This window comes from Bactrocera oleae, chromosome 4 (assembly GCF_042242935.1).
Source record: "Bactrocera oleae isolate idBacOlea1 chromosome 4, idBacOlea1, whole genome shotgun sequence".
In the NCBI taxonomy this organism is placed as follows: Eukaryota; Metazoa; Arthropoda; class Insecta; order Diptera; family Tephritidae; genus Bactrocera; species Bactrocera oleae.
In genome coordinates, this window is record NC_091538.1 from 69,552,265 (window position 1) to 69,577,837 (window position 25,573).

General features: G+C 35.5%; 2 protein-coding genes across 10 annotated transcripts in view; both read left to right on the forward strand.

The window, feature by feature from the left end:
* KCNQ (KCNQ potassium channel) overlaps positions 1–25,573 on the forward strand; it is a 53,281-nt gene that overhangs the window by 19,689 nt on the left and 8,019 nt on the right. Inside the window, exons 1-8 of one of the 9 annotated variants that reach the window (XM_070108256.1) lie at positions 19,962–20,099; positions 20,719–20,898; positions 21,186–21,320; positions 22,923–23,005; positions 23,126–23,301; positions 23,480–23,605; positions 23,679–23,789; positions 24,973–25,160. In XM_070108256.1, coding sequence (XP_069964357.1) covers positions 20,762–20,898; positions 21,186–21,320; positions 22,923–23,005; positions 23,126–23,301; positions 23,480–23,605; positions 23,679–23,789; positions 24,973–25,160 — 956 coding nt within the window. In that variant the 5' untranslated portion in view covers positions 19,962–20,099; positions 20,719–20,761. Of the gene's footprint in view, positions 1–19,961; positions 20,308–20,491; positions 20,614–20,718; positions 20,899–21,185; positions 21,321–22,922; positions 23,006–23,125; positions 23,302–23,479; positions 23,606–23,678; positions 23,790–24,972; positions 25,161–25,573 lie in introns of those variants that run through there. The other 8 variants (XM_036370168.2, XM_014231522.3, XM_036370166.2 and 5 more) reach the window with 8 other exon arrangements.
* On the forward strand, positions 13,952–17,068 carry mlt (tubulin folding cofactor E like protein mlt). Its single transcript, XM_014231526.3, has one exon. The coding sequence runs from the start codon at positions 15,077–15,079 to the stop codon at positions 16,712–16,714; it is 1,638 nt and encodes a 545-aa protein (XP_014087001.2). The 5' UTR covers positions 13,952–15,076; the 3' UTR covers positions 16,715–17,068.

Sequence of the window (25,573 nt, forward strand, 5' to 3'; positions counted from 1 at the left end):
CCCAAACTTTTGGATTAAAAAATTAAAATAAAATTTTTAATTCCAACCTCGGGATTAAAAAATTCGTAAACCTATTGGAGACTAATTGGCTGGATTTAAAATATTTTAAATCCATTTTTGCTAAAACCACGATCCCAATTTGACTATAAGAAAAGTTTCTCATAAAATTCACTTGTCTTGCGAGTGGAAGAACGAACAGAACATTTACTTAACGAAAAATGATGACGGCGGTTACAACGAAAGAAATACTCATGAAATGTTTTTTGCGATTCGTCTTAGTAGATATAGAGCTCTATAGCGTATTCAATGATCTGCTCAGCATCTCAATTGGCCGAACACATGTCGGTTAATGTTTGAGTGGAACTCGCGTTGTCGTCAAAACAGCATTGCCGATCGTCACATCGGACTAAAATTGGTAGTTCTATTGGCAGTTGATGGTTTGGTTGGTAGGCTATGATATAATTTTTATGATAATATTTTTATCATTTTTTATAATCTTAATATATTATTCATACTAACCAAAAAATAGTCATGAATGGGGCCATAGGCTCAATGTGTGAAAAATGAGATATTCGATTTGGTTGAAGAAAAAGTAGGACGTGCATTAAATGATAATAGCTTAGTTTATTTAACCTCTAAGTTAGATATATATTTTTCTAAATTTGAATTGAAATAAAGCCCAATGTGTAATGACAAGAAATTTTGGTAGTTTTGAACCAGATTTGGTATCCAAAGATCTTCTCATATTACAACACTGCGCCAAATCCATACCAACAAGTCTGATTTTCTGCAAGCGGTAAGAGGTTAAGAGGTTAAGAGGCTCAACTTTATTTATCAATCTTTATATACATATTTCATATTGTATACGCGCACAAAATTATTTGAAAGCATCCCTCATTCTTTTTATGACTTTCATCAACAACTTCGAACAAAGGCGCTTAAAAATAGACTTATTTTAAATTTTAACATTATCTTTACTTTTATTATTCGTTTAGCAGTTTCTTTAATACTGCGAGAGCTTAAATCTTTTTCCTCGTCACAATACCTTTTTTATCATCGCTTTCAAACATCTGTCATTCAATTGTCACTTAACTCATAACAACGCTCTCCTACTTTTGGATAGCTGTCATAAATCTCCGGTCCCCAAATTAAAGTAACAAATGATTCGGGCTTGTGAAGCCAAAGAAAGCAAAATATAATTACATGCCGCTACCAAATTTTATTTATAAATACATACATATTTCCAGGGTGTACTTTGTTTCAAAATAAAAATAATTCTCGAATTTAAGAGGTTCTGACACAATGCATTTGACAGCTTGAGGTTTTGAATTGACTCTGTTACAAAAGGAAAACCGCAAATATTGTGCACTGAATTACTATGTTGCTAGCACAAGCAAAACCTTTGTCCCGGCAGTGCCTGATTGGTAAATAAATAAATCACCGCTCTGATTGACAGCCAAATGTTTTTATGGAGATACAGTACCTATATTTTACAAAATGTAAATATCTAGTCCCGGTTGGCTACAAACGAATATCATAAATTTTGGCAACTGCTGCTCTTCCAACCGATTAATACTCGTATATAATATATAAACGAATACACGCTTTAAAACATTGCACGGTGGCAAACTGGAACCATAAACTGGCAACAATTGTCGAATTTACAAATGATGCAGTTCCTAAATTTACACAGTAAGAGTGTATGATGTCTACTTAATTATTTCTTACTAATTTAAAATGCTTTTGCAATATTCTCGGAACAGTAAAAATAAAGTCCAACAAAAATTAATTTAGTTCGAAAATATTCTCGGAAGCATGTAATTAATTTTATTCGTAAATAAAATTGACTAAGTCAAGAGCGTATACGAAAACTCTCTCCCAAAAAACAGATAACGAAAAAAGTTTGCCATTGGAACTTTTCTTGCAAAACCGGAAGAAGCGGATATACTAGCTGATTTAACAAAGTAGTATGCAAATTTGTCGAGCCACAAAATTTCGCCGATGAATTTTCCATGAAAAAAAGCGTGGACATGGTTGTGATGCCACTCCGTTCGCTACTGCTCGCACCAAATAGCCTAACTGAGAAATCGACGGTCTGATTCAGCTTTGTCAATCTGTATATATATATATATATGTATTTTAGGATCACATACTCACTTGTCGATACCTCAAACTCTTCACTGTTACAATTTCATTAATTTTATAGACTTTTTGAGAAAACAATGAACACATCTTCCAGTTTTTAATGCGCAAAATTTTACACTCTTACTAACTACCGGATGTTTAGTAATACAATATATGCTTTTTTGCGTGTACTACAAAACTATTTAATCATTCTTCAGCCGAGCAGTTTGTCGTTTCTAATGGTTTCGTGTCCTTTATTGTGATGAATCGTTTTAGATTGCGTGGCATGTGCAGTGAGGTAGTTAGTGGAACCTTAGAGTTTTTTGTTCCGACGTTTATTTGACATGCAATTTCGATTGCTAGTATTCACTTTGCATCGTATACATACTATGTTACTCGTGCATAATTATTATTGCAAAGGATAATAAATGTATCAGTATTGTCTATACCAATATAACTATTGTGCGGCCTTTTGAGTAAGATATTATATATAATTTTTTCCACAAAAAAAAAATTATCTTCATAAGAATTGACGTTGGATTTGCAATATTAATTTAAACGTGGTGATTTGATTTTTCAAGCTTGGTGGCAAAATCGATTAACTGCAATGAAATTGTGTAGCATTCCTAATTCAAGAAGGGCGCTAAACTAAGCAGTCTATCCTTTTAGAGATATTTTTAAGGAGAGTTTTTTTTGTTTTTGTTATTATTCATTGTTGTGGAAGAATATTTATACTTGCGTTAGTTACTCTCAAAATTTGTTAAACCATTTTCTAGAGCATATCATAAAAACTTAACAACAACATAACTCCTTGTCATGTTAAAAATTAGCGAAATGCAACCATCATACATAGAAAACTTTAAATTTAGTCAAAGGATATGCAACTCGAAAATATTTCTACCATTTGATTAACTTTGGTCTTTTGATACGAGGATTGACACACTTCATACCCAAAACATTAACCAAAATGTGTTGAGTCCATCCAGAAGAGATGTTGAGATTCTCTGCTATCTCTCTGATGGCAACACGTGCATTGTTTTTGTTTTTTAACTTTCAACAAACATTTTCAACGATCCCGTAGCCGTGATCCTATTTGAACTACAAATTTTCAAACTATTTTTTTCCATGGTAAAAATCGCTAGACAAACCACAAACACACACTAATTGACATATGGAGTTCAAACTTCACAACTAAAAATGGTTGTAATAATCGAGACAAAATATATGGTATTTATCAATTCGGTTTGCACGCGCAGTTTGTGTATGGTATATAGACCAGCCAGGGTCAAACAAGATCAGTTGGTATATTTCATGCAACACATATCAAGTCTGTGGAAACGCAGATTTATAATTATTATTTTACCAAGCACCTAATTGTAGGCAACTTTTTTAGTTCTAGCATACTTTCACGATCTTGTGGCAGCACCAAGGCAAAAGTTAAAACGGCAAACGCGAATTTAACAAAATCTAAGAATGCTTTCGCAAAAGTTTAACTCAGTGTATTATTTTTAGTAGTAAATAAACCTCTATAATAACTTGTTACAACACGGATTAAAATGTATATCGCTTTTTTGTCATAAAACCTCTTTTTAATTAATTTCAACATAACATAAATTGTTCTTCCCATACTTTCGCGCAAAAGCACAACAAATTACAACAACTATCTGCATATCTGCACTTGCAAACGCCGTTTCTGCATGAGCAAAGTTTGGCACAACAAACAAAAAACAACAAAAACCAAAATAGTAAACAGTCAACAAAATTTGTTTTTCGCGTTTTCATAACGGCGCGCGTTATTTCGCATAAATTTACTACAAGAAAAACATTGGCAACGAAACAGCTTAGTACTTGCGCCCAACCTGGCTTGACTCGTTATCCTTTAAGCTGATTTCGCCAACTTTAAGAAAATTGTTTCAGTTTTCCTTTTTTGCTATTGTTGTCAAAACACTACACTTTTCGAATCACGAGTGGTAATAAGTGCAATTTAGAAAATGAAATAGTACGGGAAACGCTGAAATTTTCTCAGCGCGAGGTATTCAAAAGCTTTAAAGGATATTGTCCCAGCTCGGCAAACTAATGGACGCTTTATTATATGCTTATTATAGCAAAGAAACGGTCATGAATTCAATTTTCCTAATGAATTGATTTTATACGCAACAACAACAAGAATGGTAATAACAAGTAGCCAAATGCGAAATAAAGCCATAGCTTCAACTCTGTCGCTTGCATGGAGTCGTAAAAAAATATAAATGAAATGTTTCCGAATGAAAGCGGAGCATGGCAAGCGTTTTAATGTAAATGAATAAAAAAAAAAGCGCAAAAAGCACAAAAAATGTGCATGTGCGCAGTAAAAAGGCGAAAAGGCCAGAAGGCGCAAAAGCAGAAAGCTGGCAGTAGTACTTACCAGCGCTGGCGATCATAATGGTTGCATTGTTCTTGAAAACGAATAAAACAGTACATCATCAAAATATTTCTCCATACCAACAGCGGAATTGTGCTAATTTGGCCTTTCCGTGGCGAAACTGGTGCATGTGCGTTCCCACTGTGTGTGTAGCAGACGAACTGGCCGCACAAGTGACCCACTTCCTGCCGTCCGCCTACTCAACGAAAATTACAATATAAGTCACAGGAAAATGAATTTTGTGGAATACCATATCAAAATAGAGCAGCAGCAGTTGCTGTTGCTGTTTTGCCCATTTGGTTTGTTTTCCTCGCCTTGCTATACTATTATTTTGAATATTCGAGTGACTATGTATGTATGCATGTATATATGTGTGGGTGTAGTGTAGAAATATCAGTTTTACTGTCGTGCTTTTGTGCCATAAAATTTCAAAGGAGTTTTTGATAACTACTTGCATACATATAAACAAGCATATGAATAAAATGCGCATACATATAAAATAACTGTAGTTGGAAAAATCAACGAAAATGTTTTCAACGAATAAAACTGTAAAATGAATAGGAATAAATGTCAAAGCACGAACAAATGTTTTGTCAGCTGCATATCAAATTTAGACAACAACTACAACAAGCACACAAAAAACAAATAACAATAACATCGAGAAATCATGCAATTCCAAGACGAGCCAAGACAAGTCAAGAAATATTTGCACTGGCAAATCAAAATTAAAATATTGAACATTCAAGTCGGGTCGCCGTGTCGTATGAGTATTCTTAAGTGAGCGGCGATGCAAGTGCACTGGAGAGAGTGCTCGTACAATAAGTGAGGCAAAATAAAGCTGCTTTCACAACAGTTATGTGCATAAATTCATACATATATTTAAGCAGGGGCGTGCATAATAACGGAAACGAGGGAGCTAAATTTTTATATTTAATGTTATGAAATACAGAAGCTTGCAAACTTTGATAATGCCATTGGTCATATAACATAAAAAACACAACAAAAAAAAATTAACTTCGGCTGCATCGAAACTAAAAAATCCTTCACAGTTGCAGTTTTATAACAAAAATTACTATAAAAAGATCTTTACCTTGATTTTAATCGATCGATTTATATATGATATAGGGATCCGATCTGAACAATTTGTTCGAAGATACTAACCGGCAGCTATACAATATAATGCTCCGACCTAAGCAAATTCTTCGCAGATTGTAGTGTGGCTATTGCCAATAATCTATGCCAAATTTCGTAAAGAGAATTTGTAATACAACAAGACTTTTCATACTTTTGACTTGATTTCGATCTGTCAGTTTGAATGGCGGCTATATGATTTAGTGTTCACAAATGGAAAAAGTGTCCCGTTTTCTGTATTTTAGTGGATTAGTTGAAGTTTCATACTTTACCAACTTGGGAACTGAATAACTCAATAAAATAGATATACCTTCATGTTGGCTTCAACTTAAGTTTTCGAAAATTATGGACTTATAAGGAAAGGGTCCGGAGAATATCATAGGGATTGTTCGCACTTCAAACATAGAAAGGTTGCATACTCATGTCTCCAAAAAGCCAAAAATTTACCTCATTGCTCATGACGATTTAAAATATACATATATAATAATTGCACAAATCGCAATTTTAAAAATGAATTTATACGATTCTAAGCTCTCTCGGTGTAACTCTTTGCATGGTAATTTGCTAAGATACAATGAGCATAAATGCCAAACACATGACCGTTACCATTACTCTGACAACTGTTTTGAAAGCAATCCCTCTTGAAATTTGTTCAAATCTAAAGAAAGTTTGTTGATGAGCCCAAAACATTTTCAGAGAATTGACATAGACTCCAAATGGGAGCTAAATAAAAATTATCTTGGAATTTTTGTGTTCTACTATGAATAAAATCTATGATTTATAGTGACAGTCCCAAATTCAAACACTATAGTAGCTGCTTTGCTTTTACTGTCGTTAGCAAAAAAAGAACCCTTTCAATATTAAATATTTTAATACCTGTTCCCCTTTGTTCTGCCTTTGATTTTTGTGTAAATTTTCAACAAGTGAGCTTTAGATTACTTTTGCTCACATACACACTTCACACACTTAAACAGGCTTTCAATTTCACTTTATATTGCTTTTCATTTTTGTAGTTCAGTTTTCAAGACGCGCTTAATAACAAGTTTGCACATAACCTTACTAAATACTAAGTTTATTGTTTTGACATATGTAAGTGGGTGAATGGGAAAAATTTGTATCAATATATTGATTTATTTTACACAAATAAAAAGGTTATTATTCCATATTTTTGCATTCTTCTTTATACTAATTTATGTGTGCTTGCTTTTTGACGTGAAATTCTAACATTTCAAGAAAATATTGGTCAAGTAAAAAGTTCGTTCATTTTTTATCTAAGAGATGGCGTTATTGTCCATAGTACTAATGTTACGTGTCGCATCATGTCATACTATACGGCGCTGAAAACGTGTTTATTTGCGCTAAAAGTTTGTCTTTGACAGTTTTTTGATTGATTTACTCAGTTCGTTGTGAGCGCTCGTCAAAGATGGACATCAACAAAGAGAAAATTCGCTATATTTCACAATTTTTCTTCGATCAAAGCGAAAAAGCAGCCAAAGCGGCTGAAAACATTAATTTAGTTTATGGGCCCGATATAGGTTCCGTTCCGGTAATTTTGATGTCAAAGATGCACCACGCGACGGGAGGCCTGTCGTCGAAAATTGCGATAAAATCATGGCAATAGTGGAAACAGACCGTCACGTGAGCACTTATTTAATTGCTGAGGAACTAAAGATAAGCCAGAAAACCGTTTGGAACCATTTGCGTAACCTTGGATTCAAAAAGGAGCTCGATGTTTGGGTGTCACACGAACTAACGCAAAAAACATGATGGACCGAATTTCCATCTGCAAATCGCTGCAGAATCGCAACAAAATCGACCCGTTTCTGAAGTGGATTGTGACTGGCAATAAAAAATGGGTCACTTATGACAACATCGAGCGCAAACGGTCGTGGTCGAAGCTCGGAGAAGCGGCCCAGATGGTGGCCAAGACCTGATTGGCGGCCAGGAAGGTTTTACTGTGTGTTTGGTGGGATGGGCAAGGAATCATCTACTGCGAGCTGCTCCCCTATGGCCAAACGCTCAATTCGGCCCTCTACTGCCAACAACTGGACCGCTTGAACGCAGCACTCATCCAGAAGAGGCAATCTTTGATCAACAGAGTCCGAATTGTGTTCCATCAGGACAACGCCAGGCCACACACGTCTTTGGTGACTCGCCAGAAGCTCCTGGAGCTCGGATGGGAGGTTCTAATGCACCCACCTTATAGTCCGGACCTGGCACCAAGTGATTACCATCTTTTCCTGTCCATGGCGAACGCGCTTAATGGTGAGAAGTTGGCCTCAAGAGAGGCCTGTGAAAATTGGCTCTCCGAGTTTTTTGCCAATAGTAACGCAGTCTTCTACGAGAGGGGTATAATGAAGTTGGCATCTCGTTGGCAACAAGTTTACGAACAAAACGGCGCATCATATTTGACGTAGATCGGACAAATGTACACAAACTTATCATCTTTTGAAAAATCAATAAAAAACCGAACGAACTTTTTGCTTTACCTAATATAAATATTTATGCAGAAAGCAAATAAAAGGATTGAAATATTTTAATGCAGCGAAAAGTGACTTAGAGTAAAGAAAAACTGCTATAAAAATTGGCATGCTTGTATAATAGCTGTTGTCGATTCGCAAAGCCTTTGAGAGTACCGAATCGAACAAACCATTGCGCTGTTCAAGCAAACTGGCAACACTTACGTTGCAACACTGCACTATCATATGCTTTAATGCATACATAAGTGCCTGCCGCGTCTTTCTTTGGTGGAGAAATACTTCTTTACACGCCATATAACATTTCAGTAATCCATTAGTTTCGCGCAGTGCCTAGAACTTAGCTTTTTTATAAACAATGATACCATCTAAACGAATTCGACTCGAATTCCATTTAAACTGTGGTCGAAAATCTAATCGATAAAAATTATTCTCCTATATTGGTAGTGGCACAAATGATTCTCTGAAGTATTTGAGTGGCACAAATGATTCTCTGAAAATCATGAAGCCATCGAAAACTTGACTTATGCGATTCGTCCATTCACCATTAAAGAAAAAATGCTTGAAAATTTTCGTGCTGGCATCAGAGAGATATCAGAGCATCTCAACATCTCTTATGGACCGACTCAACACATTTTGGTTAATGTTTTGGGTATGAAGCGTGTCAATGTTTTGGGTATGACCTCGAACCAAAAGCTCCTAATCTTCTCCCAAACCGAAGTCGAGTAGAGGTTTACAACAAAGCTGTGGACCCTACATTTAACAAAAGCATCATTATTATGGACGTCAAAACTTTCCAACAATCTAGCGAATGGCGCTGCAAACATTTGAAGAAACGCAAGTGTATGGAAAATTAGATTAAATATTTTATAGTAATTTACCATTTGAGTTAATAACTTTAAAACAACATATTTTTAATCTGTAACATAAAAACTTGCTAGCGTTGAAGAAAGCGTTTACACCACTTTAACGAGACATCCGAATAGTCTTTTGTATTAAATTCAACTCGCTAACTTTTGTTGTTGCTTTCACATTTTTGACAAGAGAACAGCAGTAGCGAGCAGAGACATGATGAAATGGAAGCTAAGTACTAAGTAACTAAGTACGATCAAATCATCATTTTTTGCTTGGACTGACAACTACATTCACTTGAAATTTTTTTATTAAAATGTGTAATTGACTCGATGTTTAGAATGGAAATTGAAAGTTTGAAATTTCCAATTAAAGTATTTAATGCCTTAGAAAACAAGCCTTATGCCATTAACTTTGTCATTGCTAGAAAACGTTTTTTATGTACAATCACTGTGGCCTTTCTAGTCGCACAAATTTTAAGAGAAGCTTTTATTTGTCAGAACTGTAATAAATCATCTCACATAAGTAAGAATTTTGTTTCTGCATAATAATAATCAGCCTAATACACAACAACCTAACTTTTATGCACACATATGAACATACATATAAACATACATACATACAATATGTACCATATTTTCAATGTAACCGTAGTAACCCTGTCAGAGCGAGAACAGTCGAAAACGCACTGAGCGTGATAGTCAATTTACTTTTTCGGTAAGTGGCCTAGACATATGACTGTGTGTGTATTGTGTTTTAAAAGAATTAACGCGGCGCTTGTAAAAATATTCGCTTATAAGTACGTGTGTATGTATGTTACTACATATCGACGTTTGAATATACGCGCTGTCATATTTACCAAACTCTTATGAGCTTGGTAGTAATTATGATTAATTTTAATTATGGTATAGTCGTTTTCTCTTTGTGTGGCCTTCAATCAAGGTCATTCGAGTGTGGCTATTTGTATTATAATACTCTTACTGCAGTTATAGCTCACAATGCACTCTAATAAATTTGTTTTTGTTTGTATAAGCGTCAGGGCGCTTAGGCACTTCCGCACCTGTCGTTCATAACAAAACGGCGCAAATCTGCTTATGTTCTCCTTGTATCCACTCACTGTTTACAACAACGTTTATTATCTGCTTTTCTGCACCGTTATGATCCCGGACGCCTCCACAAGCGTCACTGAAGAAGCGACTATATACTCGTGCAACTTAATTGCCCGCATTAACCTAGTTTGCTTTTAACGCTTACGTTGATTCCTTTTCGCGCTAAATATCCTTTTACCATTCATGCTATTTCCATTTGCCAGGATAGAGTCGCAAAACATGATTACGCTTAATTGCAACGCATCAGCTTACATGACAGACACGCCGCCACCAACACCTAGTCCATTCAGGCTTGCGCTTCCTCCACTGCTATTGTCGTTGTATTTATTGTTGTTGTCAACATTATCATTTTTACAACCAAACCCATAAGGTAATCATTTGTTTGTGTTTGGCACGAATGATTTGCCATGCATGCAACCGGACGTCTCTGGCGTGCCGGAGCAGAAAACAAATCAACTGAAAAGAAAAGTCAAACACTCGTGGCGATGTGCCTAAGTATGCGAGTACGTCTGGTAACTTTTGATTGTCTAATGGTGTGTTGAACTTTGTAAACTAGTTTTGACAGATTTGAAATTGAACGTAAAATTAAAAAAGCGCCAAAAAAAACTAAAGTGGCACAGCAAAAAATTCTAGAAAATGAATGACAAAAATAAAGTATACACTTCCGATTTAATTGTACTCAGCATAGAACAGTAATAAAACAGATCACTGCAGATATGCATACCCTTTATTTGTTAACCCCTAAGTGATGTCAAAACAAATTTCCGTTACTCAGATCGCTCGTATTTTAATGCAAATCTTTATTATCGCCTTAAAAAAAGGCTTATTTTGGCTTCTTGTGAACCAACACAAGCGTGCCAACGTTTAATCCAATTTTCTTTATACTAGTTACAAGCCTCGACTGGGATGACCTTTAGTGCTTTCAGCGAATTTTGTTTTTTTCGGTTTTGGCTCAATTTTGGAGCGCCATTCGTTACATTGTTAAACAGTTTCGACGTCATATTTATAAACCCACGTCTCTCTACCAGTAATGATACATTTTATGAATGTAGGGTTGTATGCGGTACGAGTCTAGCATTGACACGCTTCATACCCAAAACACTAACCAAAATGTGTTGATCCATAAAAGATGTTAAGATCATCTGATATCTCTGTGAAGCCAACATGACACTTTTTTTAAATTTTTCGATATTCCCGTCATTAACAGCGGTGGATATACTCGCATATGGCAAGTTTTCGATGACTTCACGACCTTCACTGAATGCTTTATGGCATTCAAGTACTTGCTTTCGTTAAGAAGTAGACTCCCCATAACACTTCTGCAATATTTTCAATGATTTTGTAGCCGTGATTCCATTGGAAATAAAAAATTATTTTCATGCAAGCTCGTGGTTAAATTTTTTCCATAGTAAAAATCGCCAGAAAACACTAATTTACATATGGAAATCAAACTTCATACAAACATAAAACACAGTTATACAAATCTAGGAAAAAAATCCAGTCTAGGTCAAATTTGATCAGATGGTATATTGCGCCTTCGATACACAAATTAGTTGGGAACCAGAAATAAGAACCATCTGTTTAAAATATCTTCTATCACGAGCGAGCACTGATTTCGAGTTTAACCTTTCTGAATTGTTGTGTAATCACTTAATTATATTTTCTTGGATTTTAAATTCCTTAGAAAAAATCTCTTATTTATAGAAGAATATCTTTTTGATTTATTATAAATAATATTCTCGTTTATTATAAATAATACACGAAGAAAACTCACAGCCTAACAATAATTTTTGTATTTACATATTCCTATTAAATATATAGTTGGCTTATATAAACAAATATTTGGCTGCAAGTGATGACCAGTGGTCCAACAGATAATTCCTTGGCAGCATTAAAAATCAAAATTTATAATATTTGTGCATTTACTTTGTAATGAGTATTTCGGTATAGTGCAAGCAAAACGAACATTAAAATTCATATTATCGTAAAATATTAAAATTATTTTGAAATAACTAATAATTAGAACTGTAATTGCATTATTAAAATATATATGTATATATAATAAACAAATACCTTAATTACTTAACCGCCCCACTGTGCTCATGAATTGGCGGCCAATGCAAAAGTTTACACTTTAAATGTGCTTTCGAGAATCAGCTGTTAAAAAGCTTTAGTGTGAAAATGCCAATACTGCTACCGTTGCTCCAAAACATGTATCTAATGCTGGTGAGTAGAATGGAAAGAGTAACAACGAGTAGAGAGCCACCAGAGCTTTCTTTCTAATGGGTCACACCAACTCATGCGAGTAAACATAAACAAAAGTTGTAATTTTGCATTAGCGAGAGAGATTATTTGGATGCGCTCAAGTCAATAAATAAATGGAAAGTACTTCATAGATATGTAGATACTTACGAATTTTAAAAACAATGAAAATATACTACTATACGATAAAAGAAATTTTACAAAAGTTTAAAAGAAAATCAATTTAAATTTAGTACATTACAAATGAAATAGATACACACAAACAGATACATATGTATGCATATGCCTATAGAACGATTGGAGCATTAACTTGCCAATTGAGCCTATGCATTTATATACATACATATACATACATATATGAACTAGAAAGCAAAACAAAACACATTATAAATTGTGGGAATTAGGTGCCTTTGTCTGGGCGTCGAGATTGTGCGGTGTGGTGCATTTAATGTTTATATTCCTAACTATTCTACAAAAGTTCACAGTTGCAGTTGAGTATGTATTTGTGTGTATCTACAAGTATACCGACTCTAACGATTTGTCGTTCTCTCAAACGCCATTCGGTACCGTGTTCGTTAACTTATCTCAGATAACTAACACACCGATGTTCATAACTGCTTTTTCAACTAGTTTACAAACGGTAGCGCATTCAGCGTTTCTCAGTTGAGGCCTGCCACGATGTCGGGGGCGCTGTAGTTATTTTTAAAAACTTTGCGTATGTGTCCATTTTTAGAGAATGAAATACGAAATGGTATCTGTTACAGTTTACATTATCAAGATTTAAAACATTTTCTATCTGATGCACTTGACTATTGGCGGGCAATTCATAGGCATATTTAGCTGGTGATCATTTAATGATGACATCAACCATAATTTTTATAGTATATTTCATCTTTGCATTATTCGCTAGAATGTACGTATTCATATCTATGAATTTTTGCACCCACAGATGTTTTACTTGGTTTTTTATTTTTTCTTGTACGCATACCCCTTTCGTTTTTCTTTTAATTTCTCGCATCTCGAACATTTTTATTCTTGGCCTGAAGGTCGTCACACAGATTTGTTTTCAATGAATTTACATAAATAAAGGCTAATACATGCACCGACTACAGCTCGTGAGTGTCAAGTAGGCCGACATATAAGACACATCACGGCAAAAATCACTTAACTCTCAATCGTCATGATTTTGACATTTAGATTAAATTTAGAAAAATAATAAATGCACTTAAGCATACTTTAAAATCTACTTATCTAGCTCTAAACATATAGCTAATAATCTATTAATTTAACACAATATCAATAATTTCGTAGTTCGTTCGTTTATATTTGGTTCTTACAAGCCTTTATAAATATTATATATACTTGTAGTATTACTACTTAATTAAAAAAAAAATATATATATATAGTTAGCTCTAATTGTGCTTAACAGCAATATCTTTTATCGATGTTTTCATAACACAATACTTTAATAATACCCGTTCTACAAAGTACAAGTGTTTTTAGAAATGTTTAGATTTTTCTCTACCATCCCTAAAAGTTCACAACTTCTTCTTCTGTCATACTCCACCGCAACATACTCGTTCATTATTTTCTTAGTTTCCGGCACATCTGGCTTTGTTTGGCCTGGCACGGCGCAGCTGATTTTCTAAATTCCAAAACCTCCGTGGTGGTTGTGGCGCCCCTGTACTCTAAAAAGCCAGCCAGTCAAACAACCAGCGAACGACCTACACAAAAAGCCAGAATACAGATAATTTACGTGTGTTCTCTCGCCTGTTCAGCTGAGTAAATGAAAACGCGAAACGCTCAGCGAGTAGCACGGCAACGTTGGTGGAATATCTAGGGGTGGCGAGCGGTGAGCCATGTAAAATGCTGTAGTATGATTACAACAACAAAACAATAACAATAAACAAGAAAAAAGCTACGAAAACAGAAACAGCAGTGACTAGTGTATTAGCAGCAGGCACCAAACAGTCAGTGAGCCAGTGAACCAGTGAAGGCAGCAGCGCGCAGCAATTTAGTCTGCATTTGTTTTCTTTGTTTAAAACATTACAAAATTAATTTAGTGCGCAATAGAAATTATTATTCAATTTTTACAATTTCATTTTTACAATTGTCGATGAAAATTACGTCACATACAATCACAAACATTGCATTTGCTTGAAGAAATGAAAAGCGAATAAAACAAAAATATGTGAATAAACAGAATGCTACAAAAGCAAAACGATTTGAAAGAAGTGAAAAAAAAATATTACAAACGCTATAAAATCTGAAATACATACACAAAAGTCATAAAGGGATTTTCGAGTGCAGTTTCAAACAAAGCGCATAGCGAAAAACGAACGAGAAAAAGTTATAAAACACCAGCAAAAGCCAGCAATTGCCTTCGCCTGGCAGCGAGTGCCCACGAATGCATTTTGCTCATATGTGCCAAAACTCAAGTGTCCACGATTCATCGTACATAGTGGTCGGTGTCGGTAACGATATCGTCGTCGCTGTCGGAGCGAGTGCATGCAGGCGCGGAAACGTTCGGAGGTGGTGTCGGAGTCAGAGCAGCAACAGCAGCAGCCGCAGCGGCTGGAACAGGAAGAGCAGTACTTGTACTGTTAGTCGCAATCGTAGCCACCACATTAGAGGTAGCTGTAGGAGCTTTTATACTCGTTATAGCGTTAGTCGGAGGAGCCTTTGTTTTACGGATACGGGCGGGAGTAAACGTCATCAATATGCCATCACTACTGGAAGCGTTGGAACGAAAATATTTCACAGATTGTCAATTAGAGAATCTAAACGACGACGATGCAGCTGCTGAAACAGAAAAGAGCCTCATATCCATTTATATACCCCGTCTGCCACCGCTGGTCAGCGTGCCCGAATTATTGGTATTGAACGACTGTGACATTGACTGTGCGGGCGATTTTGAAGCCATAAAAGAGAAATGTCGCCGCGTGCGCGAGCTAGATCTAGCACAGAATAAGCTGCACGATTGGCAAGAGGTCTTCCACATACTCGAGCATATGCCGCGTGTGGAGTTTCTCAATTTGAGCAAGAACCATCTGGTCGGCCCAATATGCAATCCAACCACCCTACCCACGAACAGTTTAAGGAGCATGGTGTTGAACGGCACATACCTAGATTGGCCATGTGTTGAGGTGTTGTTGGATAATTTGCCATTGTTAGAGGAATTACATCTCAGTTTGAATGACTACAAAGAAGTGCTTATCGATTCAATCGAGTGTGCGAGTGCTGGTGATGAGCGCGAGGATGATGTTGCCGTCAAAGCGGCGCATGCTGTCGTTGACGACGAGGTAACCGAGTGCAACGAGCATAACGACAACAACAAACAAAGTGACTCACACAAATTAACCCTCACAACTACAACGACAGCAAAAGCAACAGCCGCGGCTATAATCGAAACAGAAACATCAGCAACACCACCACCAACACCCACTTCCCCCACAGGCAGTTGCACTGAGCCGCGTTGTAAGCGCATACAACCACATCGAAAACTGAAAACACTACATTTCACCGGCAATCCCGTTGAAAGTTGGCTCGAAATTTGCCGTTTGGGACGCGTATTCCCCAGCCTCGAGAATTTGGTGCTCGCCGACTGCCCCATCAAAGCCATACAAGCCGATGCGAGTGCCGTTGCGCCAACAGCGGCGGGCGCGAGTGCCACCAATAACAATGACTGCACGACCGTCTGCGAAGAAGACGTAGAAATGTCCAATAAAACGGAATGTCCGCATAAGCATTTCCACAATCTACAATTTCTCAATCTCAGCTACTCGAACATAAGTGCCTGGGATGATATAGATCAGATAGCGAAATTCCCGAAACTGCACAATTTGCGTGTTAAAAACTGGCCACTCTGGGAGCGTCTGGAGTGCACCGAACACGAACGTCGTCAACTGTTAATTGCACGTTTGCCGAATGTTAGTCTACTCAACGGCGGTGGCGTGATCAGCGCCGACGAACGCGAAGATGCCGAACGCGCTTTCATACGTCACTACATGGATAAGCCCGAATGGGAGCGTCCGAAGCGCTATGACGAGTTGGTAGCCAAACATGGCAAACTAGATCCGTTAGTTAACATAAATCTTAAGCCTGAGAAACGCCTAAAAGTATTCATTACGTATAAGGATAAGACGGAAACACGCCTGCTTGACGTCTACTGCACTGTGGGCGATCTGAAGACGCGGTTGGAGAAACTGATCGATTTGCCAGCAAATAAAATGCGTTTGTATTATGTCGATCAAGATTTCAAGGAATTCGGGCCGGAATTAATGAAGTACCCCAATAAGCGACTGTACAGTTATAATATACAAGCGGGCGATGAAATTATTATCGATGAGAAGAAATAGGCGCAGTCGGGCATAACTATTCTAAATACACACACATAAATACACTTAACGACTTTATTGCAGCTGAATATGATGCGATGCTATTAATTATATAGGACAATGTAAATATTTTGTAAAGTTAAAATATGAGTATGTAGTTTTAAAGGTACCTTGTATTTAAAAGGCATGGTAGCAACAACAAACACAAAGCGCTATTTACGAAACAAACTGCTGTGGTACACAAGCGTGCTATATGAATTAATATATACGTACGAATATACATACACATGTGTGTGTGTATGTACGCGTGCGTATGTAATATACAAATAATAATAATAATAAAATAAAAAATGGAAAAAATATAACAATTTTTTATTTCTTTGTTTTATTTTTTATTGCTTCGCATAATTGATCAGTTTTAGAAACTGTTTTGCGCAACATTTTAGCAATTCGGGCGATCGTGCGCATTAAGGGGCGTAGCGTTGCCGCAAGGGGTGCGGGTAGTGGCGCTCACGAGCAATGACCATATTAGTAATGCAGCAATAAAGTTAAAATAATTCCGTCTTCTTTGTTACTGCATATGTGTATACCTACATATGTATGTATGTATGTAAATACATGTGAAGTCAATATGTGGGTGCACTTAAACTTGTTTGATTCTTTGTTTGTCAATAATGATTTGCTGGCGGCAGATCAATGAGGCGTTGCAAGAACAAGTGGTATTCCAACAAATATAATATGCATTTTGTGTAGTATATGTATTACAAAACTTATATAATAGTTTTCAATCAATGCCGAACGTAGAATATGAGCTACAATACATAATTGTTAGATCCATCCCTGTAGGAAAATTTACAACTTCTATAAGCTGAGGTCAATAAAATGGTTTGAAGAGGCTGCAATTTTTTTTTTACCAAAATAAAATATGTCAGACTTATAACAAAATTGTTTTGTTTAGAGCCACATCTATGGAAAAAACTAAAAAAATAAAAATATTACTGTAACAATTCTTTTGAAATTCTAACGTAAAGATAATAATTTGAAAAAAAAAATGTAATATATTTCGAGTTACACGCGATCTTTGACAGCGCTAAAAACAGTTTATCCGGCAGTGGTTCCGAACTTCTTCGTGGATGAAACCTAAGAAAATGCTCTTTAGAGAATATTGTCACGACCTAAGCTCAGAAAAAATCAAAAAAATCGAAAATGGCGGCATTTACAAAAATTTTATTTTGAAATTTTGCTCGTTATTGGCCTGCTATAATTCGATTTTTGGTATGCTCACAAAACCGATAATATCATTATATGGAGATCCATATATAGAACATGCAGACAAAATTTGTATCTCAGTAATCACTGTAGTAAATTCAAAAAATAAACTATAATACTTGTAAACTCATTGAACTGAGCGGCTACACTTTAGAAGCCTGTAAATCAAAAAATAGGTATTCCAAATAATCTTTTAAATTTTAGCATGGAATTTTTAAAGATATAAACTATCGAAATATGTAAAAAATAAATAATTTTTTTTTTTCGAAATTTCACACTAGGTGGGGCACTAGGGTCGATTGAGTTAAAACTTTTTTATATTACTTCCATTTTTACATCTATTTGTATTGTTATCGATTTTGATGCAACCTACTAAACGTTTAATTATTTCTTTTGAGAAAAAAAATCGCAATGGGAATCGCACCACCTTAGTAAACACTTTCACACATTTTAGCTATTTATCAAATCTCCATATTCCTACAGGGGTATTAAAGACACTTAGATACATATGAACAAATGAATGTGTGAAATAGAGCTGGCACGTTCATTGAAGCCGCATTTTTATGGCAATGCGCTTCTTTATTGTCAGCATAATAATGTGATATACATACGATGATCGCGTTGTTATACTCGTAATATCTTTTTATTTTACGGTTATTAATATTTTCAATGAACACAAATAATGTATATAAAGTGAGTATATATACATACATACGTATAAATGATCAGCGTGGACTTAGTACATAAGTCGATTTTGCCATGCCCACCTGTCTACCCCTCTGTATATATGCGAACTAGTCCCTTAGTTTTTGAGATATTGATCTAAAACTCACATGACCTTTTCTCCCCAAGAAGCTGCTCATTTGTCGAAATCACCGATATCGGACCACTATAGAATGTAGCTGTCATACAAACTGACTGATCAATATCAAGTTCTTCTATGGAAAACGTTTTTCTTTAGTAAGATATCTTTACAAAATTCGACATATACCAATATCGACATATACCAAGCCGGTTTGTAATTCTTTCAATCATAAATGTCAAACAAATTTGAACACCTTGACTACTGATTTGACAAGATTCATCTTGGAATTACCATACTGCTAAAGACACGCCCAAAACAATAATTAGCGGCTTCTTAAATAGTCATGGGCATGCTCTCCTGAGAGTTCCTCCGCTAAGTACTGCGTTGATATTGATCTGACAAACGAATCCGCTAGCTTTGAATGCAAATCTTAAAGAAATAGGCTTTTCATGTCAAATTGGCATCACCTTTAGAATATATTGCTATTATTAATATACTCGTATATCTAATATGTTAATAATAATATAATATGCGCGTTGTTACGATTCAGTTATCATACAACTAATAAGATTAACATCGATTGGAAAAAGGGTAAAAATTAACAACTGCCAGTGAAAAGAGAAAACAGAAACTTCAGAAAACATTTGATAAAAATCTTAAACAAATACATAATTAGCAAATTATCTGTTAGCCCTAAGTATTTATTTACAAATAGAGAAACCACAGTAACAAAAAATACTGAATTGCCATGTTAAGAAATTTTTTAAACTGGTGTTGAACATGTTTTTGGAGCATTTTCAATAGGAGGACCGCTAAACTTTTGATTGTATAAGTTAGAGCAGTTTCGAGGCAGATAGGGAATAAAAGAAATCAAAAAAAAAATGTATAACGCAATATAGATCATAGTTTGGATTCACTTGATATCACAATTAAGAACCTTTACTTATTTTTCAAAGCTAAACATTTGGCAACTCTGCCAAAATCACTTATTGACTTTAAGTAAATATTAGCTTCACCAAATACTAGGAGTATGCATATGAATACACATTTGTAATGATCACAGTTTCTATTTATTCTCGCTTCTTGCTTATCTAAGCGAAAATTTAATCAAATCTTATCTTCACGCTAACACGCCTTCTCTCACAAACGACAACTTCGGCACTTTTGTAAGAGTAAAAGCCAAAACAGTAGGCGTGATTCCCCAACGACCTCGTCATTTTCCTGCTCGAAGGTGTTAATTGAGTTGTAAACTAAAATTTGCATGTTCCATTAAATACGAAATATTACTATTCCCAAGCGGTTAGTCGCCAACGGACAACACAAGCTGTTGAGGTGCGTGACTAATGAGCTCCAGCAACAATTTAGCAAAAGTCTAGAAGTGCAAACAAATCGTTTAACATTAAAACGGCGAAAAAACGAATTTTAATTTCGGACAATTGTGGGTTTTGTGTATGTTTTTGTTTTTGGTGTCATTCAAATTGGGCTAATTTGCTTTACGGCCGATTTGAATTTACTCGCCGTTTAACACTTGCATTTTAAGGTAAATAACTGTCACATAACGAGATGTATTAAGAGTAGCTAAATGCCGAGCTTGACTCAGCGGAAGCTCAGAAGCGTAGCTTTCAAGTCGCTCATAGACAGTCGAAAGCGTCGGAGTTGGATTTAGCGCATTGCAGGTGTATTCACTAGTGATCTTTTCTAAATTTGTTGTTGTGTTATTGTTGAAATAATCTACCTTAGGAAAGCAGTTATGCGACATGGATCCCGACAATGAGTTGATTATTTTCTATGAGAAACGCTTTCATTGGAACCAAGCAAAACTCTTCAAAGGATACTCCATGGATTTGTATGAATGTTGAATGACGAAATGCATTATATTCTTACGCATAAATGCTATATCCAAAAAAACAGTTAATTGAAAGGTCCCATATTAATTTTAGTTATTTTGCAGATCATGTAAGTCCAACCCAGCGAACGGACATCTTCGACCGCGAATGTCACTCATAGGGAAGCCGCTGACCTACAATCGCGGCACACGCCGTGACGCCCGTTATAGGCGGTTACAAAGTCGTGTATATAATTTTTTAGAGCGACCGCGGGGCCTGCCTGCGGTTTTGTATCACATCATGGTGTAAGTATTGTCATAATTCAATTCAATCACTTTTTGGTTCATTTTATGTATTTCATTATAGTTTGGTTGGCATTTTCCTTGCCAAGCGTCATGCTTTGAATAAATTACGCTATTCCGTTAATGAAATTTTATTGCTATATCAATGAAAACTTATATACTCGCACATCGTACATATGGTATACTAAAGCTCTTACATGAGTACTGTGTAAATAGACCGCATAACGTTGCGCAAGTCTCTAAAGTATTTTCGTATAAAATTATATTTTTTATCTTCTCTCATTTCATAGGTTTTTTATGGTATTCACTTGCTTAGCTCTAAGCGTCTTCTCCACGATCGAAGAGTACGAGAAAGATGCAATTTATATACTATTTCGTATGGAGATATTAGTAGTAATATGGTTTTCATTGGAGTTCTGTTTCAGGTGAGTCAATATTTTTAATGAAAATTTACAAGCAATTATATATTGAGTATCACAGGCAGCATCTAACTAAGTAATTGAGTGAAATAGTTATTATATTTTTAATAAATAATTACTATCTTAAAACTTCGAAGTTAAATTGTTGAAATCTTCTAAAGTTATACACAATATTTTACACTCGATACTGCAGTCTACTTAATTTTTCCTTTAGCGAAGTTCAACTAAAATTATCGGAATAACTGCTCATTTCAAACTCGTCTCCTTTCTCAGGATTTATCAAGATTTCTATATTTATGTTATTCAACTTTTCCATAAATTTTTAAAAGAATATGACAAAATCGGTATTCTTATATCCCATATAAAAACTATTTTTTTTTTTTATAATGTACATAACCATATTGTGACATGCAAATCATCTATGACGTCTATTGGCTTAGATTCATATGGCACCCAAGTTCCGTGCTTTTTGAATGTATCCGACTGCTTTTAAACGATTTTAAATGGATGCTTGAGTGACTCCCAAAGTTTATGCGATCTCTTTCTGTATTTGGAAACTATATTTATCTAGTAATGCTTCCAATTCTTCATCTTCAAATTTGTTTGGCGTTCTTCGACTACCAAGCCAAAATCACCATTTTTAAATCGTGCAAGCCTTTTTGGCACTTTTGGCACGTTCCATCAGGTAGAGCATGTTCACCCTAAAAATCCACTAAAATCCACAAGGGCAGTAGCCTTCCAACGCATGTTCGGAATATTGGAACATTGGATAATAATCAAGTTAGGCCATCTGTTGGCAAATTGAATATAGTTATAGATGTTATATAATATATTAGAGTGGTAATAACTGTTATTTTAAGATCCAAAATAAATGCTTAAAGTGTGCAATTTAATTTTGCTTGCGAAAATAATTTTATTGTAGGGTATACGTTGAACTATTTTTTGCTTGCGAAGCGGGGAAAACTAAAGTAGATATTATGTGTTATTATGCACTACTTTGAAAGGACATAACCATACTTTGAATGGATGTAAAGGATACATCGATTTCTGTGACAAGTTAAGAAATATGATATCTCTTGGGGACGAACTTTGCGCTTTCTTGTTAAGCCTTGACCTATTTCAATTGAATTAAAAAATTGCTAAGCACTTTTTCCTAAGCGCCAAGCTATATAAATTAGCTTAAGCTCCACGCAGGTTTTTCTTATCAACGCTTATGATGAACATCAGTGCCTATCCCAGGAGTGTCTAAATATGAAGGATGTGTTGGCAAAGATCGATTACAGTGCAATTGTACAAGTAGGAAATAGTAACAATAAGAAAAGCAACACCAAGTTCAACTAGTTGTATTAAATACCGTTAAACTGCACCCACTACATATTGGTGGGTGTTTCAAGTACCTACAAATCCTTATAAATATGGGAATATACATATATTTCTACAACAAAAATGCAAATATAACAAAATAAGCTAAAACTAATTAATAAAATTGCTTTCTGCTAGACACCACGCGCATTTTATTCATTTTTGTTTCGTCTTCTTACTTTTTATTCGCCTGTTGCTTCCTGACCGTTCCCGTAAACTACAACGAATCCACCAAACAACATATAGACTGTGGTCATCCGGCTGCCGTTCACGTTATCAAGGATGTGTAGGACGTATGAAATTCGTGAAACGACCCTTTTGTATTATAGGCAAGTCAAACATCAACTGGGTCAGCTCAATTAAGGCAACGCATGAAAAACCCGTTAATTAATTCCTATCCTTTTTTGTTTGTGTGTGTGTGTGTTTTTTTTTCGTTTTGCACTTTGCAGATATTATAACAATAGCCGCCTCGTCGGTGGTGTTAGGCATGGGCACCTCGGGTCAGGTGTTTGCAACAAGTGCACTTCGGGGGCTGCGCTTCTTTCAAATTTTGCGCATGGTGCGCATGGATCGTCGTGGCGGCACGTGGAAGTTGCTGGGCAGCGTCGTTTACGCACATAGACAGGTAAAATATTAACAATTTACGATTAAATAATGCATTTGAAAACTTACAAAATTAGAATGGAAAATACTTTGATTTTTTGTAAATTATTTATTCAACACAGAGCATATACTTGTAAAGTTTTAAAACCACTTCATATTAATATGAATATCATTCTCTCTCTTTCCACGCACTTTCACAGGAACTCATAACGACAATGTACATAGGTTTCTTAGGACTAATATTTGCATCATTCCTCGTTTATTTAATGGAAAAGGATGTCAATAAAAAATTTAGTAACTTCGCACAGGCGTTATGGTGGGGTGTAGTAAGTAAAATTATATATTTTTGGTATATAATTAAACAACTAAAACGCTAATATACCTATTTCTTAATTTAAGATCACTCTGTGTACAGTGGGCTATGGTGATATGGTGCCCGAAACGTGGCAGGGCAAATTAATTGCGTCCTTTTGCGCGTTATTGGGCATTTCGTTCTTTGCATTGCCAGCGGTAAGTCCAATAGAATATATTATTAATCGGTATATCCCAAAAAAAACTAAAAAATCATGCCTTACGAGCTAGAAGTATTACCAATTGCGGAAGCTTATTATAAAATGCTACTTAAAATATTCGAACTCTGTCTAAACGCAAGATCATTAGAATATGTAATTTAATATTAAAAAGTCGTCTCTCTCATACAGAAATTATTTTTATATTTATGAATATTTAATAAATATATTTAAAACAAAGATCAGATTTAAAAACACTTTAATGAAAACAAAAAAACGTTAACTTCGGCTACATCCAAGCTATAATATCCTTCACAGATGCATATTTTATATTATTAAAGGTAATAAAAAGATCTATATCTTGATTTCGATCGGTCAGTTTGTTTGGCAGATACACGCTATAGTAGTCTGCTCTGAACAATTTGTTCTGTTCATGGCGAATTTCGTGAAGATATATTGTCAAATAAAAAAGTTTTCCATACAAGAACTTGATAAGGATCGGTCAGTTTGTATGACAGCTATATGCTATAGTAGTCCGATATCCGCGTTTCCAACAAATAAGCAGCTTCTTGGGGACAAAAGACCGTGTTCGAAATTTCTGATTGATAACTCAGAAACTTAGAGGCTAGTTCGACTCAGTTCGTTATGCTGATCATATTTTGTAGAGTCTCCGCGTTTCCTTCTGGGTGTTCCAAACTTCATGGGAAGCTTAAAATGCCCGGTTCAGGTTATAATATCAAATTTCGACTAATATAATATTTTATTTAAGAACTAACGGATATAAAAATGCTCCGACAATTATTAAAAAATAGTATTCTTATATTGTGTTCATAAATTCATGAAACTAGAAATTATGCAAGAATTCATCACTAAATCAAATCGAATTGATTTTTTTGTCTTTTAGATTTCTAATTTGTTGATGATTCAAATCTTACACCGCGAACTTTACATATAAAACAATAACAAGCATAGACTTGACATTGTGTGGCGGCATCGACTTGCTGCCCTTATCATTAAAAAATATTTTGCGTTTATACTTGAAAATTTAGTTTGAGCATTTTACAAGCACAAATATTTTTAGCATTTTTGTGCGTTTGTCAATTTACACATGTGCCCATGTAGCACACTATACGAGCATTCTGAGTACACACATACTATATATTATATTGTCTATATATTTTTAGGGCATTCTTGGCAGCGGTTTCGCCTTGAAAGTGCAGCAGCAGCAACGGCAAAAGCACATGATACGTCGACGGCAACCGGCCGCCACGCTCATACAGGCGGTTTGGCGTTGTTACGCCGCGGACGAACATTCAATATCGATCGCCACCTGGAAAGTACACGAAGTGCCTTTACCAAGTCCGCCCACCTCGTAAGTACACAACACAAGCTTACAACATACTTATAAGCAAAAACTAGCAAGTTTTCCACAAAAATAAATATAAATAAAAAAATAGCTTTTTAGGCTTAGATTAACTAGTGAGTGCATTTATGTGAGCATGCTCCAGACTGTCGCTTAACCGCTTTAGAAACTGTCAACATACTTTCCTTATCAAATGGAAACTTAATTGTAGCATTGCTGGCGAAAATACCTATACCTACGTAATATCTTTAATTGGAACTTTCTAAAGCGTTCCCTCAAACACAAAAGCGCAAATTTAAATGCGTTCTACGGCACCAGAAACACGTTTTCACCTTACACCGTTAGCACAGCCAAGGCAGCACAACAACACAACCACTGAAATCGCTTAACTTGTGCGCAGCAATTTTTCCACACACCACTGT

Bases quoted from the DNA above. Each gene is read 5' to 3' on its own strand.
- mlt (XM_014231526.3), top strand. From the start codon at position 15,077: ATGCCATCACTACTGGAAGCGTTGGAACGAAAATATTTCACAGATTGT.